Consider the following 17,927-nt stretch of genomic DNA (forward strand, 5'->3'; position numbering starts at 1 on the left):
AGAGAGAGAGAGAGAGAGAGAGAGAGAGAGAGAGAGAGAGAGAGAGTGCTTATAGGCCCCTTCCTCCTCCATGCTAAATGACTGACTGGCTTGATCTTAGGCAGGCTTTGTGCAGGCAAGCACAGCTGCTGCAGGTTCTTGAGTGCAGAGTTCCACTTGTGCACAAATGCTGTTTCACTCTGGTCGTCCCTGACCTCTGACTTTCCCCACCTCTCCTTCCACAATGGTCCCTGAACCTGGAGAAGAGTGTGACACAGGTGCCCATTTGTGGCTGAGCCTCCCACAGACTTTTAATTCTCTGCCCTCTGACTAGTTAGGAGTTCTGTACTGACCAAAGAAACTTCTCTGTTGATGTCTGAGAGCTACATTGTTCTGTGACGCCTCCCACCAGCTTCTGTCTTCTGGGTTTTCAGAACAGAAATTAGCAATACAAACTTGGGATTCCAAACACCCAGTTACAGATGGGTTTTGTGGAGTTATTTTCCCTATCTTCCTGTTTTTAACTTATATTTTTCTACTTTTTCCATTTTAAGTAAAAATCAATAAGAGGAAATGTCTTAAATTTTTAATAAAGAGGAAAAAAGAGAGTAATTGATAGGGTTCTTCCATGGTGGTCAGCAATTCTTAAGTATAATTCACAAACATCCCCTGAGGGGCCAGTGATCTATTTATAGAGGCAAAGCTGGAACCCACAGGCATCCAGAAACAAGCTAATGTGGTCCACATCCAGAAGGGAAGAGGGAAGAGAGGCGGTGACAATATTTTTAGAAGTATATAGATACGGAAATAGGCTGAGAGGCAAATGCCTTGACAGGAGCATGGGGATGAGCTACAAGTGTGTCTGGGAAACAAATGGGCCATTCAGGGATGAGGCGAGGTGTGTGGGGTGGGCTAATGAGGGAGGTAGAAACCTGGACCCCTGGTAAGAGGAAGGCTGTGGTCCTCTCTTACCTTCAGACATTGAGAGAAAAGGGCCATGCTCAATTCTCAGGTTGGATGGGGAGGGATGCTGCAGAGATGGTTGTTCTCCCCTGCCCGTCTTCTCTTTCTAGGATGTTCCACAAAGTTTCTAGGCTAATATTCTTTTTTAAATGTTTGTATTTAAGCAATTTTTCATAAAATATATTTTTATCAATCAAAGTTTACTTGCTTATTTTAAATTCATAAACAACACAATGCTAATTGCTTTTCTGTCTACCACAGTCTAACCATTAGATAGTAATGAGTTATTTTTAAAGACTTGTGAAATAATTGTAGAAAATGATGTAAAATTATTTTTAGTGTTGACATTGTGTAGAATACACAATACAGAGAGTTTTCCTTGGTCTTATATAAACTGAATTCTTTTGGTTTTTAATTTAACTTAATTTTTTTTTTACTTATTCACTTTACATCCCACTTGTTGCCCCCGTCCTGGTCACCCCTCCCACAAATCTTCCCCTCCCCGTCCCCTTCTAGTCTTAGTGAATGGGAGTCCCTCTAGTTATCCCACCACCATGGCACTTCAAGTCTCAACTGAGTTCAATTTTAGGACCATTTATCAGACTATGGGACCACACCCTTAAAGAAAGGTGTGTTCTCTCTCTCTCTCTCTCTCTCTCTCTCTCTCTCTCTGAGCTGAGTATCTATTGACAGTTGGGCTTGGGGAAGTAGGGGCTAGGTGCTTCCTCTCCCACTGAGGCCAGACAAGGCAGCCCAGCTAGAAGAACACATCCCACGTACAGGCAACAGCTTTTGGGATAACCCCTGCTCCAGTTGTTCGGGACCCACATGAAGACCAAGCTGCACGTCTGCTGTACGTGGGGGGTGGGGATCCAGCCCTGGTATGCTCTTTGGTTGGTAGTTCTTTGGTTCATAGTTCTGTAGTTCTGTTTCTGAGAGCCCCAGGGTCCCAGATTAGTTGACTCTGTTGATCTTCCTGTGGAGTTCCTACCCCCTTCAGGACTGCAATCCTTCCTCCTATTCCTCCATAAGACTCCCCAAGCTTCATCGACTGTTTGGTGGGTGTCTGTACCTGAGTCAGCTGCTGGGTGGAGCCTCTCAGGACTCATGCTCCCGTCTGTATGGCTCAGGAGTCTGATGGAGGTGGAGGAGAGGTGGTGGGAGAGTGGAGATCCACCTGGGATAGCAGGCTGCTCGGGGCCCAGAAAATATATTTAGATCATTTTTTCCCTGCCCAAACTCCCCTCCTATCCAAATGCACTAAACTCCAAGCTTCATGTTCTCTCTCTAAATAAATTAATTCAATAATAAGCATTAAAAGGGGAAAAGAAGACAAACAAAAAGATCAAAACATGCCTAAATAAGATGAAAACAACAAACAACACACAACACACACACAGACACAGAGAGAGAGAGAGAGAGAGAGGAGAGAGAGAGAGAGAAAACAGCAACAAACCTCAGAACCTCAGTGTCTGTTGTATTGGGCAACTACTCCTGGGCATGGAGCCTACCCTGAAGTGTAGAAGGCTGATATGCCCAGTAGCACTCCTTTGGAATTGATTTTCCCCTTAGCCTATGGGTATCCATTTCAAATAGCATCTTGGGTGGGTGGGTCACCCTGTGTCTACTTGCCCCCACTGAGCTCGAACCTGTGCAGTTGTGTGTGCTTCCAGTCTGTGTGTCCGTATGTGCTTCAGTGCTCTTTAGACTAATAGTCCAGACAGAGCCAGTTTTGCTGCTTTTCCTGCTCACTGTCCCTTGGTGGCACTGGGCTTTCTCTCCAGGATAGCAAAGACCTCCTGAGCCTCAGTGGCCCTTGTTACTACCGAGCCAAGTTTGCTAGAGTTGTCTCCCCCCCTACCCACTGCATACATGGTAAAATGATGCTTCTTCCTCTAACCCCTCCATGTTTCTTCTTTCGGGATATTCCTGCTGTAGAAGCACAGCTTCCTCACAGCCATTTTCTACAGTCAAATCAACCATGCATCCTAACTTTCTAGAGAATCCTTGCACACTTGCTCATTCGTTATTTAGTATTAGTCATGTGGACTCTCATATTTATCTTCCTACCAAACTTGATGGCAGAGAGCACAGCTAGGTACTGGTGTTCCTTGGAGCCTAATGTACCACAAAGGCTTTATGGCCTCCAGACACCCTACAGATCAGGGTGAGGATGACTGGTGAAGACATTGGTAGAGAAGGGAAATTTACAAGTAGAAGCCAGAGGGAAATAAAATGTCAGATGGTGGATTGTTAACTTGATGACTGTTAGGGCAAATATAGATTTGATTCTGTTCTGTTACATTTTTAGATGGGAGAGAGGCTCCCATAAGAGTTGTGACAAGGGAGGCTATGGAAGAGGCGGCTCCCTGTTCTATACCAAGGACTCATTCATTCATTCATTCATTCATTTATTTAGACATTCAGTCAGTCATTCATTTCCATATTTATGCGTGCATGTGTTCCTTCAACCAGGTAACACTAAAATGTATACAGTGTAAAATGTATGCCCCATTTAAATACTTATATACTATGTAAAATAAGAAGAAAATATACACTATGTAAAAGCTGAGAAAGAAAAACAGTAAATGTGTAAGGGAAAGCAAGGCACAGTTCCTCCCTTCCGAGAATTTACCAACTACTGGGCTAAAAAAAATAAAAATAAAAAGCTATAAGCAGGATGTAGATCCCGTAGGTTCTGGTGCCAGTGGAGCACCTGTTTGTATTGGCTTTTCCTCCCACTAGAAGCACCCATAAGCACTAAAAAGATACAAGGGACATCTGTCTGTGGGTTCTCAGGCAGCCAAGATGAAAGGACCCAGAAACTGAGCAGAGAAGAAAAGCCACCGAGATAACTCAGACACTCTTCGCAGGTTCCTTAAATAGCATGGGGGTAGAGCCTGTGAAGTTTACCAGAAGTGTCTAGAAAACAAAAACTGAGCACAAAATTCAGTTGACTTATGGAATACGAAGAGAAAAGGTGAAGATTTGGGGCCACCAAGAGAACGGGGGACGCTTAGGGAAGGGGTACAGCAGTGTGAGGGGCTTTGCCTCTCAACGTGTTCACTAATTAACAAACAGAAACAGAGAAAGAGAACAATGAACCTAACGCCAGGACAGCAGAGATCAACAGAGACATTGGGAGTCCTCTACAGGGAGGACCTACTCCATAAATACTCTCCAAGGACAGCACCCAAGGAGGGAGGACTCTGAAATAGAAGGATTCTCTTTTACTAAAGGCTTCTGAAGAAATCAAATGTCTGAATAGCTTAATCCTGACTAGATTCAAGGCACTGCCCTCGTTCTAGCGCCTTTATAGATGCGGAGGACATATCTGAAACCTTTGTAATCTTCTTTATGTAGGGTTTATTTAATCAAAATTAACAAACACACCAAGAAGCAGAACTAAGCAGCAGATAATAGGCAGAGGCATAAACGATCCAGCCATTACAGCGGTCAGATACAGACTCTGAAATAGCCATAGTTAGCGTGTTTGAGACAACAGATTTCCGACTTCTCGAGGAACTGGCATTTGAATCCATCTGTGAAGAATCCTTCAGAGTTCAGCCTAGCAAAAACATAACAAAGAACTTGGAGTTCTGATGCAGCACGTTCCAGGCAAGGGTGGGTCAGAAGGACAAGAACACAGGAAGAAATGGTGGCCCACACTGCCTTGGGGCAAGGAAGAGAGGGTGGTGGAGATGAGGCTGCTGATCTTCCAAAAAGAAACGGCCAGTTGGTCTCCCTTCCCCAGCAAATCAGTGGTCAGGACTAGATCAAGTGCAGGAGAGAGATAAAAAAAGAATAAAAGAACGCTTAATTTCATTTATCTGTTTTAGGATTTCTTCAGTAAATCCGACCCCTTCCTGGAAATATTCAGAATGAACGACGACGCCACTCAGCAGCTTGTGCACCGAACAGAGGTAAGCAGGACACGCTCTGCCTCCGATCCCAGCGGTGCTCTCGTAGATGATTGATTGTACGTGATCTTCAACTTTTAAAAGTTAAAATATGACTATACCACTTTCTCTGTCCTCTCTCCAACCCCTTCCATGTCTATGACCTCTTTTTCTGTAACTGGTGTGTGTGTGTGTGTGTGTGTGTGTGTGTGTGTGTGTGTGTGTGTGTGTTATATCCTAAATATAGAGCTAAAGTCTTCTTAGTCCATAACATGTTGCTTGTACGATTTCAGAGCTGACCACTTGGTATTGGAAAGCCAATTGAAGGACTCCTGTTCAGGGAAGACTATTCCTCCAGCCCTCACCGTCATCCATTGCTGGTAGTTCTTGGTCTGGGGTTGCCCATAGGCCATCCCCCTTTCCTGTTAGCTTACTGCCTGTAGACAGACAGAGACCTCCTCTCTCCTTAAGATGATCCTCCACATTTTTGGCTTGGGTTTTTAAGTCTGACTTAATAAATTTGAAGACAAATCTCCTCGCTAGATCCAACTTCCTATAGTTGACTTCCAACACAGCCAACCAGCGATTTATTTATAATAGATTAGGAGTACTAGAGCTAGCAAGGTAGCCCAGTGTGGTGATCTAAGTTTGATCCCCAGAACCCACATGGTGAGAGGAGCAAACTGACTCCTAAAACGTTGTTCTCTGACCTCCACCCATAGTGTGCAACAGGTAGGCAACTGCATGTACACACACACGCACACACACACACACACACACACACACAGAGTGAATGCAGAAGGCATTGACTATGGTGTGAACTGACATTTAATGAGAAAACTAGGAATGAAGAGTTATCCGAAACCACTTCTGTGCATTATTTTAGTTCTCATTCCTTAGTAGAAATACCACTCTCCCCACTTTCCAGGCAGAGTACCTGGGCTTTGGGGCAGTTACACCGTTTCCCATGTCTCACAGTTGGCAAAGGGTGGACCTGAGGTTGCGCTTCCCTGGTTTTGCAAGGCAATCTGCTTCCCCAGAGAAAGTACCTATCCTGGCACTGTCCTGTGAACTGCCTCACCGCCATGCTCTCATGGCCACTGGGCCAAGCTGAGCTCCTTCCCACTCATTCTCCCTCCAAGCAGCTCCCTGTTCACTGCTGTTGTTATCATTGTGCCCAAACACATGGCAGAAGCAACAGAAAGGATTGGGACCTTTGCTTTTGTCCTTGTAAGGAATTCTGCCCACAGGGGAAAAGAGGCAGACATTGGGGTGGCACCGTCCAGGGCACAGAATCCTGAAGAGGAGCTTAATTACATCTCAAGGATCAGGAGACAGAGCGGGGCCCTGCCTTGTGGTCAATGTCTCCCAGCTAGGTAGTATTTTCCAAAGTTTCCACAGGCTCTCAAAACATGCCACTGACTAGGAGCAAAGTGTTCAAATATACAAGTCTATGGGAGACAATTCAGAGCCACACTATTTCGGGTCCTTATCCTTATGCCTCCCAACCCTAAATGCCTGGTACAACTCTCTCAAATTCACAGTCAATACCCATGTTGGTTAATCTCGATAGTCAACCAGATGGGATTTACAATCACCTAGAGAAAAAACCCAAACCCTCGGAGGTGTATAGGGGCGCTTGCAGAGAGGATGGACTGTGGTGGGAAAGATGCACAGCAGATGTGGGCCGCAGAATGCCTTGGACTAGAGTCTCAGAATGACTAAAGAGGAGAGAGCAGGCAGTGCCTGCACTCCTCTTCCCCTCCCCTCTTTCCCCCTCCCTTCACCTCGCCTTCCCTCCCCCAACACCCCACCCTCTGCTTTCTGACTGCACAAGCTCCTCCAGCCTTGCTTTCCCTGTTACAAAGACAAAATTAACCCTTCCTACGTTAGTAGCTTCGATCAGTTATTTTGTTACCATAACAAGAAAAGCTGTTCATACAGCAACCAACTCCAATCTCTATTATTTTATTATGTTAGATTGGCAAGCCAGAGCATGAGGAATTCTATGAGAAGGAAATAGAATAATTGTGCCGGGTGACCTGAAGCTCAGAGAAGAACGTGTGTGTCAATGGCAAAGGAAAGGGGGAGGGTACAGCCACGGTCTTCACGGGTGACCATGGCGCACCATATTCCACCATTTCACCTTGGCAATCCAATTCTGTTTTCCTGAAACGTCAAAGGGGAGTTCTCCATTCTTAAGATTGACAGGAATTAAATAGTCTCAGATGGGCCAGTCGTAGATGTGATAGGGCGCATGGCTAGTGCCAAGATATGTGCTTAATTAAAGAATAGGTAAGTGAATAGAATTGGCTACATAAACGGGGCATCATGCATATGCTGAAGCATAATATGATTGGACTTCAGTCCCTGGAAGTTGACTGAAGGGTAAAAAGTGCCCTTCAGTAAATTTTAAAGGGTAGGAAGTCAGCCCCAGGAAATGAATACAGAAGGTGTAACTACTTTATTATTGTCAAGTCTCAGGCACAACCTTGTGCTTAAGTGGATAGCTGTTGGGTGGTAGAGAAGACTCAATCCTGGATCTAACCCTCTGCACGCAGGTGAAGTATTAATTCTATTGTTAAATCATTTCTAGACTATTTATGGATCATTAATAAGTACAATTAAAATAATCTGCTAAATAAATCTGGGGAATTGTGAAAAGAATGAATTATATTTTTAAGAAATATATTTATTTTGATGTTGTTGGTCTTAAATTGTGCCCTAAAAGATATTTAAGAAGGAAATGCAACTTTATCTGATAAACCACAAAGTTAGAATGGTATATTGGTATGTGGCCTATTGTTCCCTATTAAAAATTTTTCTTTACTTGTTAAAAAAGAGAGTAGAAAGGCTCAGCGAATGTTCCCCTATTCCCATCACCAAATACTTTTTTTCTAATATAAAGATTCCAATGGTAAGACAAACTTTGGACAAGACTGTGCAGTGGTGTCCACTCATGATTTTCTGTGGACAGTGAACAGAAGAAGAAGGAGAAGAGATATAAATAGCATGCTACTATTGGATTCTTCTCTGCTAAGACCCTCCTTCCTTGACTCCTGTCAGGTGTCCTCCAGTTGTTGATACAGTTTTTTTGTGGGTGTGTATGTGTTCCTAAGAAACTCTGCAATGTATGTCCCTTGGCCCAGTGATGGGAAGTTCTTGGAATCTCATAATAGTGTTGATTACAAAACATTCTAGCAGAGTAAACAATATAGAATTGATGGTTCTTCTTGGTTCCTCAGCAGTTTCAAAATTAGCATGAAATGTTATTCTCTTGGAAAAAGTACCATCACAAACACACCCTCATGTGTGCATGTATATAGGTTTCAAATTTTTAGTTGAAAGTTAGATCTGCTATTGATTTCGCCAAACATCTTCACTCCTTAACATTAGGACTAAATAAACACAGAATGTATTAACCAATTCCCCTTCTCACAATAATTTGATCATGCCCAGGATATTAGGAGACAAGACAAACTCACAAAGGAACATTGTTTCTGCATTTTAATATGTTAAATAAGTTTAGTAATGAACCCGTGATCTAATCAGTAATAATAAGGAAGAAATGGGAATGACTTATGAAAGAATTACTCTATTTGGAGACAGAATCATTTTTTTACCAAAACCAAAATCCACAAAGACTTCTACCTAAAAAGTTCATAGATTAACACAGCAGAATTCATTTGATAGTTTAATTTTATTTGGGTGTCCTCTTAAGTTTCATTCAGTAGAGAACATGAAAGATCTCCCTCAAAGGTGGCCATTTCTAGGACTCGGCAGAGCTCAGAATTTGTATTTGCGAGAAGTCTGTAGTCACACAGTACCCACTGATCCAGGAATCACACTCTGGTAGCCCCTACTCTAAAATGCATGGCTGGTACAAAGGAATCGCTTATCCACTCTAAACCAAGCTGGATGATTCAAAACAAAACAAAGACGGGAAAACCTCATGGACCCTGGGGCAGTGTTTAACCAAGTTCATGATTAGTAAGCTGACTTTAAATACATTTCCTATATTACTGATTTAGTTTATAATCTGAAGAATTGCTATGTTATATCTTTCTAAATATCCTAACTGAGATGGTGTTGGGCTGATGCAAAATTTAATATTCTTCATCTAGAAAATTCCCAGACATTCCATCTGATAAAACTCACAGATTTCCAAAGTGCTCTGTCTCTCTTTCTCTCTCTGTGTATGTATATATGTATGTATGTATGTATGAATATGTGCATTATATAATATATATTTACATAGTAAACAATAAGTATATATATATACCCATGCCATACATACATACATATATACATACATACATGTATATCATTTATTTTGCTCATTTGCCTCTCACTTCTCTCTCTTAGCCCCTCTTCTACTTCCACTGGATGCCCAGCAAGTTCACCTCCTACGTTGATGTCTTCTTATGTGTTTGTGTGACCAGCTGAGTTTAACTAGGACTGCTCACATGATCGCGCTTTTGGGGTTGTTTACTGGAGCATGGACAATTGACCAGAGGCCATATCACAAGGCTAATAGACTCCACTGGCCCCGGCAACCATTAACTGCTCATAACCCCTCAGCTAGGGGTGGCGATTCTTTAACAGTATCCCTCCACCCTTCACAGATAACTTTTCCTCTGCTGATTCAAGGGAAGAGAATCCATGTCATAAGATTAATGGGAAATCCTTTATCAGTGGCCAGAGGCAGCCTTGCCTCAACCCCAGACCTTTAGATATAGAAGAGGCCATCTTCTATATCCACATGCTAAGCAATGTCGCTGTCCTTATTCATGAAACAACATCCAGGCCCAGGACTCCAGCGGCTTTGCCCATAATGACCTACTTCACCTACTTCAGGGCCACTCTTAAAACACCCACCGCTCTCAAGGTTTCATCAAGTCACCTGTCCCAGATGCTTGTCCTTTCCATAAACACTGCGCTGGCTTCTCGAGTAGTTTTTTCTGTTGAAGTATTAAAATGTCAAGCCTTTCCTCTTCCCATCACTATTCATGTCTTTCTCTTCCCAGGTTGTGATGAATAACTTAAGCCCAGCCTGGAAGTCATTCAAAGTATCGGTGAACTCTCTCTGCAGCGGAGATCCGGACCGCAGGCTGAAGGTTAGATCTATATCTGGGAGGTGTGAATTTGAAAACGCATTGCACTACCCTTCTGCGCTCACACGAACATGGGCACACAGAATTTTCTATGCTACTCTCCCAACCCTCTCAACCTTTTAGCATCGTAATGGAAGAAAGGGAGGCCGTTTCTTCTGCCAGAGCTATCGACACTCATATAATAGCCCTAAAATAAATCCTAGTGTATTGTGTCAATGCCTGGGGCATTTCAGAAACAGAATGTGGTAATAACTTCAGAGTATCATTGAAAGTTTCTGCAAGGAAAATATTTCTGCACCAACTATCTATTGTTACATAATGTATTACTCTCCCCCCGACACGCACACTGAAGTGTGGTAGTTTGAGGTAGTAAATGTGTTTAGCTTATACCTCTGTGCACTGGCAAACTGGGTTGGGCCAACCTAGGTGGTTCTTAGGCGAGGTGTTCTTGGTCTCTGTGAGACACTCATGGTCTCCTGCCCATAAATGGGGTGACTACTAGGGGTTGCAGGCTCTCATATTCATTGTATGTGGCAGGGGGAGTCTTAGTTCTTGTCATCATACACACTAGCTTAGACTTTTATGTATAGTAACTGTGGGTTCCAAGAGTCCAAAACAGAAGCTGCAGGACCTCTGAGCACAAGTTGAAGAACTCAATTACTTTCCCCACAACCTAGAAGCCAAACTGTGCCTATTCCTGATTGAAACACAATGTATTCTACCTCTCCGTGGTAGGAATTAGGATCATTCTGCTTAATCTACCACAAATGCCTTGAGCACTATAGGAGTTGGGGGGCTGAGTATCATGCACTGGGAGGGTCAGGAATCATGAGAGAGAGAGACAACAGACCAAATACCAGAAATCTCTTCCTGGAGACATTTGCTTTGGCCAGTGGGCTGGTCTGCCCTTGATCTTAGAATCTTGAGAAGTCTCATTGCTAATACCAGAGAGTCGACTCTATCTATTCAGGATGGCTAACTCATTGCACGCAAACTACCCATATGCCCAAAGTCCAGTTGATTAGCATGATTATCAAGCAGATTCAGGGACCCATCAGCTTCCCCAGGGTCCTGTATTGTGAGCAAACAAGAAGGAAGATAGACGTCAGAAGGTGAATTGAGCCTGAGGGCATAGGAGGGAAGCTGGTCAGATTCTGAAGGGCAAGAGCATCTTCTCCCACATGAAGATAAAGGGATGGTCCACTTACCATGCTGAACAAACATTCATGTTGGCCTTTCAGGGGACCCATCCTCAGAAAACTGGGTGACAGGCATTCTCTTAGTGACTTTTCTGTTGCTGCGATAAAAAATACTTTAACGAAAGCAGCGTAAGGGAGAAAGTGTTTCTTTTGGCTCACGCTCCAGGCTGTAGTGCGACTTGGTGTAGGAGTTAAGGCGTCAGGCACCTGAAGCATCTGGTCACATTGCATCTACAGTCAGAAGAGAGGAAAGACCTGTGCATGCTACGCTCAGCTCATTCCCTTCATTCTTACACAGCTCAGGTTCATTCACCGGTAACCTGAGTCTTCCCACATCAGTTACCATGATCAAGGTAATCCTCCAAAGAAACACCTCAGAGATCAACACCTCAGAGATCAACACCTCAGAGATCAACTCCCGGTTGATTCTTGGGTTTGGCCAGTTGACACATGCCACTAGCCACCACAGGCACTACTGCTCTTTGTGTGATGATATGTCCTACCCCTGTCACCCTGTAGACTTTGTTCTGGGTGATAAAATACTTCTAGTTTCAATGCTATCATTCAGGTTGGCATCTCATCTGTTTGGTTAGTCCTAGTCCCATTAATGTGGTGTATCCTGGCTTAAATCCACTGTGTGAACACTGGTTGAACTGTCAGTGAACTAACTCGCTGACTTCCATGGTGCTAATGACCAAGTCCAATTTCTATCTCTATCTCTTATGAAAAACAAAGTTATTTCAGGAAAACCTCTGGGAACTCTCATTCATGCTAAAGCGGGAAAAGGTGGCATTTCTGACTGGATTTCAAGATGCCTGAGAGCTACAGCTTCCGGTACGGATGGCAATTACCAATTCTGCTTTGAGCAGCATTCACCCATTCCAGAAAAAATAACTCTTTTCCTTGGGCCATGAATAAAATATCACCTCCTTTGGCATTTTGTCATCGGGAGTTATTGAATGGGCAAAAAGAAGGCTTAGTAGGGACGAATGAATAAAAATGTAAATAAGGAACCGTCTGTGGGTTTTTGAGAACTCTCTGGTCTCTGTAGGAATAAGAACTTGTAAGAGATGAGAGAGTCATAAGACATAGATATTCAAATGGAAAATAGAAAGAGGCAGAAATAAGGAATGGTGGAAGAAAGAAGAAAAGAAGCAAGGCTAAACATGGAGGGGAGGACCAGCTTCTCAGCATCTTCACAGCTGACCTTCTGGTACTGTCCTTGGGGACTGGACTGTCCTGTGTATTATAGAATAGTTTTCCTCTCTCCCTCTCCCTCTCCCTCCCCTCCCCCCTCTCTCTCCCCCTCCCCCCGCTCTCTCCTCTCTCTTCTTCCCTCTCTCTTTTCCCCCTCATCCACTCCCTCCCTTCCTCTCTCATCAATTTGATAAGTCAAAATATATTTAGACATTGAAAATGACCCCTAAAGGGTAAAATCACTTTTAATTAAGACTTGCTGGTACACTCCGATGTTCCCAAACTCCTGACATAACCACAGCGTCTTGTCAAAATAGCAATGGCTGAGCTTCTCCTGCAACCCCAGTTTCTGATTCAAGGGGTTTAGAATGGGCATAAGAATCTGCATTTCTATCACGTTCCCCAATGGAGTTCCTGCATCTGTTCCGGCGACCACACTTTTGAGACTAAGCATTGGCAGCTCTCACTAGTTTCCGCACTGCCCTTCCTCCCTCCTCTCTGCCACCCTCTCTCTGCCCAGTGCTCAGACCCAAGCTGTCCGCCCTGCACATACAGGAGAAACAGCAGCCAGCTCTCAGCTTTGGAGGTTGTCCTCACCCTTCTGCATTCCCTTGAGTGTACTGCTTACTTCCGAGTTCCTTTAACCTCCTACTTTCAGAAAACGCCTTCCTGGTGGCTCTGACATCTATGGGATGCTTCCTAGCCTCATTTACCAATACTTCCTTAACCCTTGAAGTGACCAGTGAGTGTGGGTACATGTGTCTGTGTCTGTGCATATGTGTATTCTTACACATGTGTGTGCATACATGTGAAGGAAAAGCTCTGTATTGTTCCTCAGGTGATGTCCACCTTCAAAAACAAAACAAAACAAAACAAAACAAGGTCTCTCAGTGGCCGGGAACTCACTAAGTAGGCTAGGCTGGCTGGCTTGCCACTGAGTCCTAGGAATCTGTTTATCTTAACCGCCCCAGTGCCAGGATTGAACACGAACTACCGCACTCTGGCTGGTTTACTTACCATAGGCCCTGGGGATCAAACCCAAATTCTCAAAGCACTTTGCAGAATGTGCCGTCTCACCAGTCCACGAGCTTCCTGCACATGTCTCTGTCTTCCCGGCTGATGCTGCTTCTGCACACAGTAACCATCTGCTCCCAATATATCCAGACAACTAGCACATCCACACCCTGCCTGGAGTTCCTACAGTAAATGCTTCTGGCCTTAACCTGGGCAAGGGAAGGTATAGGGAGGTTGGCAGGATCTGCCTGAACCTCATTCATTGTGAGGAGGCTTCCCTACCACCCACTAACATCCTGGCCCTACGGTAGCACTCAGCTGCTCACTGTAAAGTCAGCTCTTCTGAAAGGTAGGTTCTTGTGTGGTCTTTTATTTCTAGGTATTTGTTCTTGTGCTTCAAGAGCAGCCATGAAATTCCAATATGGCCGTGCCAGACGGGAACTCTGATCATATGGGTGCCATTTTCCCAACCAACAAAAATGAAAGGTTGAATGTCCTAAACCATCCATCGGGTTAGATTTTAAATCCTAACTTAATAATTAAGGCTTTTGACCCGATACATTGTTTAAATGTCTTTCTCTTAGTTATGCGACATCCACGAGCACATCAACTTTATCAACTTTACGTCGCTAGTAGCTTCGCCATTTGTTTGTTTATGTTTTGGTCTGTTTGTCACTCCTCTCCAGGATAAAAGTCAAAATAGTGACAAAGTGACATTTTCAAATTTATTTATTTATTTAATCTGAAAGTACTTATTTAAATACATAGGCAGTTTGGAAAGTGCTGTGACCTTCTCCTACCCTGTGCCCCATATCATTACACACTTTCAGAAATCATTAATCATGGCCAGCTTCCTGTCATCATGCCGTGAAGCTTCCTGTCCTCCCCATGCCTCTGGGCCATCTTGAAATGAATCTCGACCAGGGTCGGACACCTCTCTCCCAAAATGTCTCTGATTTATTTTTAAATTACCAGGGGGGAAGAATGGATTTTCAAATTGGATAAAATATTTATATCTTTTTTCCTACATCATAAAATGATGATGTTTTAAAGGCCTGTGGAAAGCTACTACAGAAAGCCATAAAGGAAAAAAAGAAGCCTGAAGTCAAGCAACATTATGCCATGGTGTTGTGCTTAGCCACCACATTTCCTGATATGGAAATATTCCAGGAGGCACTACCAAAGGATAAAGGGTCTTCCAGTAACCACAACCTGAAAACTATCTCACGCCCAAGAATGTTACCTGGAAGCATTTAATGCCGTGAGATACCTCACCACCTGTGCATATCTGCCTCTCTGACAGTGATTCACTAACTTACGAAACAGTTGGATTTTCTGTTCTATATGTGTGCATGTGTGTTGTATGTGCTCATATGTGTCAGTGCACACACCCAAATGAATACTGATGTGGATGTGGGGTATCCTGCTCTATTTTGTATCTTGGTCCCTTGAGACAAAAAATCTCTCACTAAATCTGGGGCTAGGCTGATAGTCAGCAAGTCCCACCTGTCCTTTCTCTACCTCGCCCACCCATACACAGTGCTGGGGTTGCAGGGACAGCACTTGAGGCCACACAGCTTTTTACAGGAGGGCTAGGGATTTGAACTCATGTTCGTGCAGCAAGCCCACTGAGATATCTCATAGGTCCCTGCTTTTCCAGTTCTACATTATGCTTTAAACAAGGCCCTGGGTGCAAATGAGACTCTTTTAATGCGTTAGTTGTTCCCTCTGTGTACTTTTAGTTTTGTTTTCAGTGAAGTTTCCTTGAAGGAAAACAAACCAGGTTGGTTTGTCCTGAAATATTTTCCACATTCTCTGTTTCCTATAAATGGGTCATTGGGACCAAGTTCTGATTTCTGGCAAGAATGTCCCTGGTATTGTTAAGAATTCATGGAATTCAATTCTATGTGAATGTTTCAGTATTTCCACTATTACTAGTCCTTTTACATACTGCATCATTCTGTCTTTGAGCAATGAACATTCCTTTAAGTTGGTCCTTGAGTTCTTCTAGCACAAACTTCACACATGGGTACTTGATAGTTTTCTTGCTTCCTAGACCAAAGCTTTGAAATCATGAATTTAAAAGTTCTATAATTTCCTTCTCCTTAATACATATCTTGATGTGGATGTCAATTGTTGAATACCTCTTGACCTCCTTCTTCCTATATTTGATTTATTAGAAAATAAATCACCATAACGAGCATTTTTTGACTCTTGAACAAAATGCTTCATTTCCGTCCTTGTAACATTTAACAGGAAAACTGTCTACGTGGAAGATATTTTATGAGGTCTGAAACCCTGAATTACTTTATGCTCCCTTAAGGGAAAATACTCCCCACAAAACAATTCTATGAAATGTGCTATTCGTCAATTCCTTTGATTTGGCCAACACACTGCTACCAAACAAGTCATAAATTTTAGAGACAGTGTGGTTCTCACAATAGGGTCTTCCAGATTTTGGGTGGGGGGTGCTCTTAGAGAAGTAGAGGGTTGTGCCAAGCATTTATTGATACTACAGTGTACTTGATACTGACAGGAGATGCCACACCAAAGCAATCTTGACAAACACCACATGCTCACACTGAGAACTTTGAATCACCTGTACTAAAAGGGCATACTCTATCTGCTTTTCCAATATCTTAGTCACTCAGGTGACTTGGAGACTCTCCTCTATAAAGTACATGTGACATCCTTCAAGTGTTGATGAAAGCTAACTACTATGAGAGTGACAGAGATAAGGAACTGTGGTTTCTGTGACCCAAGGCCCCATGCCTTAGGCAGGCAAGAGGCCCAGACTGTTAACTGAGGTCATTCGAAGGTGGGCACAGAGAAAACATAGCCAGGTAATCAGAGGTAACAGACAGCAAGGAGAGGTATCCTCCTAAAGCTAAATTAGAAATCAGATGCATGGAAGTGAGAAAGGAAGGCCAGATACCCATCAAAAGTGACCCATCGAACAATACTGTTGCCCACGCCTGTTCTTTTCATCTGTCACCGCTTCCTTTTTGGCTGCCACGCTGATTGACTTAATAAAACAGCCATAGTTACAAGTTGCTATCTGACTCTCCCAAAGTTGGGACTTCTGAACAATCCCTAAAGTGCTCTGTTAAGTCAAAATCCCAGCTCAGGGAGTCTGGAGTCTTTAATAACTCATAAATAGTACTGGGCACAACCATTCGCTAAGCATGCACTAAAAGACACCTCCTCCTCCTTCCTGCCAACTTGCTGCTGATCCCGCCCCTCAACAGTTCACTATTTTTCCACCATCTTAACACAAAGCTGAGTGTGAGTGTCCGTGTGTGTGTTCTTGCCAGTCTATGAAATCATTTGCATTTGCTCTTTCACTAATCCAAATATCTGTGTTTTCCCTTTCTAAGTGTGGCCAGGCTGTCTTGAGTTGAAATTGTATTTTCTCCCTGCGTTTCACTGTTTTTCTTTGGATTCTCTAAGCTGATACCCAATTGCCCAATGAATTGAGTTGAAATTGCCCTCCAGTGTATTCTTAGTTTGCCTTGAAACTTTGCTTTTTATCCCCAGTCCCACATGGCTCTTAACTTCTGGACCCCTGTATACCCATTGCCTTTTACCCATTTCCATCTTTTGAATATACTTGCATTCCTTATTGCTGATTTTCTCTAATAAACCTGTATTTTATTGCCTGGGAAGGATAATAGTGCATCTCAGTTTAAATCCCCCAAAATCTTAGTCCTTAATAGTAACCTCCCTTTCAGTTCCATAAAACTCCACGTCTATAGCACAGGGCTCAATCTGGGTTTTTGGTGAGTGCAGACCACAGACAACTTGAATTGAAGAGACCACTGCTGTGCTCAGGACTATTGTCAATTGTAATTAAAAGCCTGGCATTATTGGACAATTTAAAGCAACGTTATTTCTCTTTCTATTGCCATGTAACTGTGAAGGGAGAGGGACTTGGATGTCCATAGTCTTAATATATTTTCTTGAATCCGTTCAAATTCAAGTGCTTTCCCCATTGCCTTCTGGGCTCAGGGCTGTCGGTCTTGTGCCTGTCAATCATTCACTCTGCCTAAATGTTCAGAAGTTTACAGGAGGCTTGAAGACTCATCCAAGTCTCTCTTGATTCGATTGTCTCTGGCCCTGGAATTCTTAACTCCACTTGAGTAAATGGTACCCCGATCCGTGATTCTACCTGAGATCTGTAATCAATACCATAGAGTGGAAAGCGGTGTTAAATAATGCAGGAGTCAGGCAGGCTTATGAACTGACAATGGGGACATGGCTTCCTCATTTTACTATTTCTTCCTTTTCATTAATATCGTCCTACTTCACAAATGAGCATTAGAGATTCTGCTTTGTAGAAAATAATTTAAGGCTCACAGCTTAAATAAGCAAAATCTTAACTTAAATCCGAGCCTTTCATGCCTCTTTGTCTCAGCTAAAAACAGATAATATTTACTGAGTGATTGCCAGGCTCCAAGAACTGTGCTAGCTAGGTAAGCCCTTGGCTTAAGTTTTCTCTCTGAACTAATTACCTTAGCTTAGACAATCCAGCAGGGTCTAGAGAGATGGTTCAGTGGGGAAAG

At 43.2% G+C, this 17,927-nt stretch overlaps 1 protein-coding gene across 1 annotated transcript in view; it reads left to right on the top strand.

Moving 5' to 3' along the window:
- Positions 1–17,927, top strand: part of Cpne4 (copine 4) — a 452,533-nt gene that overhangs the window by 332,925 nt on the left and 101,681 nt on the right. The window contains exons 6-7 of the mRNA XM_032910406.1: positions 4,782–4,865; positions 9,869–9,958. Of these exons, the coding sequence (XP_032766297.1) occupies positions 4,782–4,865; positions 9,869–9,958 (174 nt within the window). The remainder of the gene's footprint in view (positions 1–4,781; positions 4,866–9,868; positions 9,959–17,927) is intronic.

This window comes from Rattus rattus, chromosome 8 (genome assembly GCF_011064425.1).
Source record: "Rattus rattus isolate New Zealand chromosome 8, Rrattus_CSIRO_v1, whole genome shotgun sequence".
In the NCBI taxonomy this organism is placed as follows: Eukaryota; Metazoa; Chordata; class Mammalia; order Rodentia; family Muridae; genus Rattus; species Rattus rattus.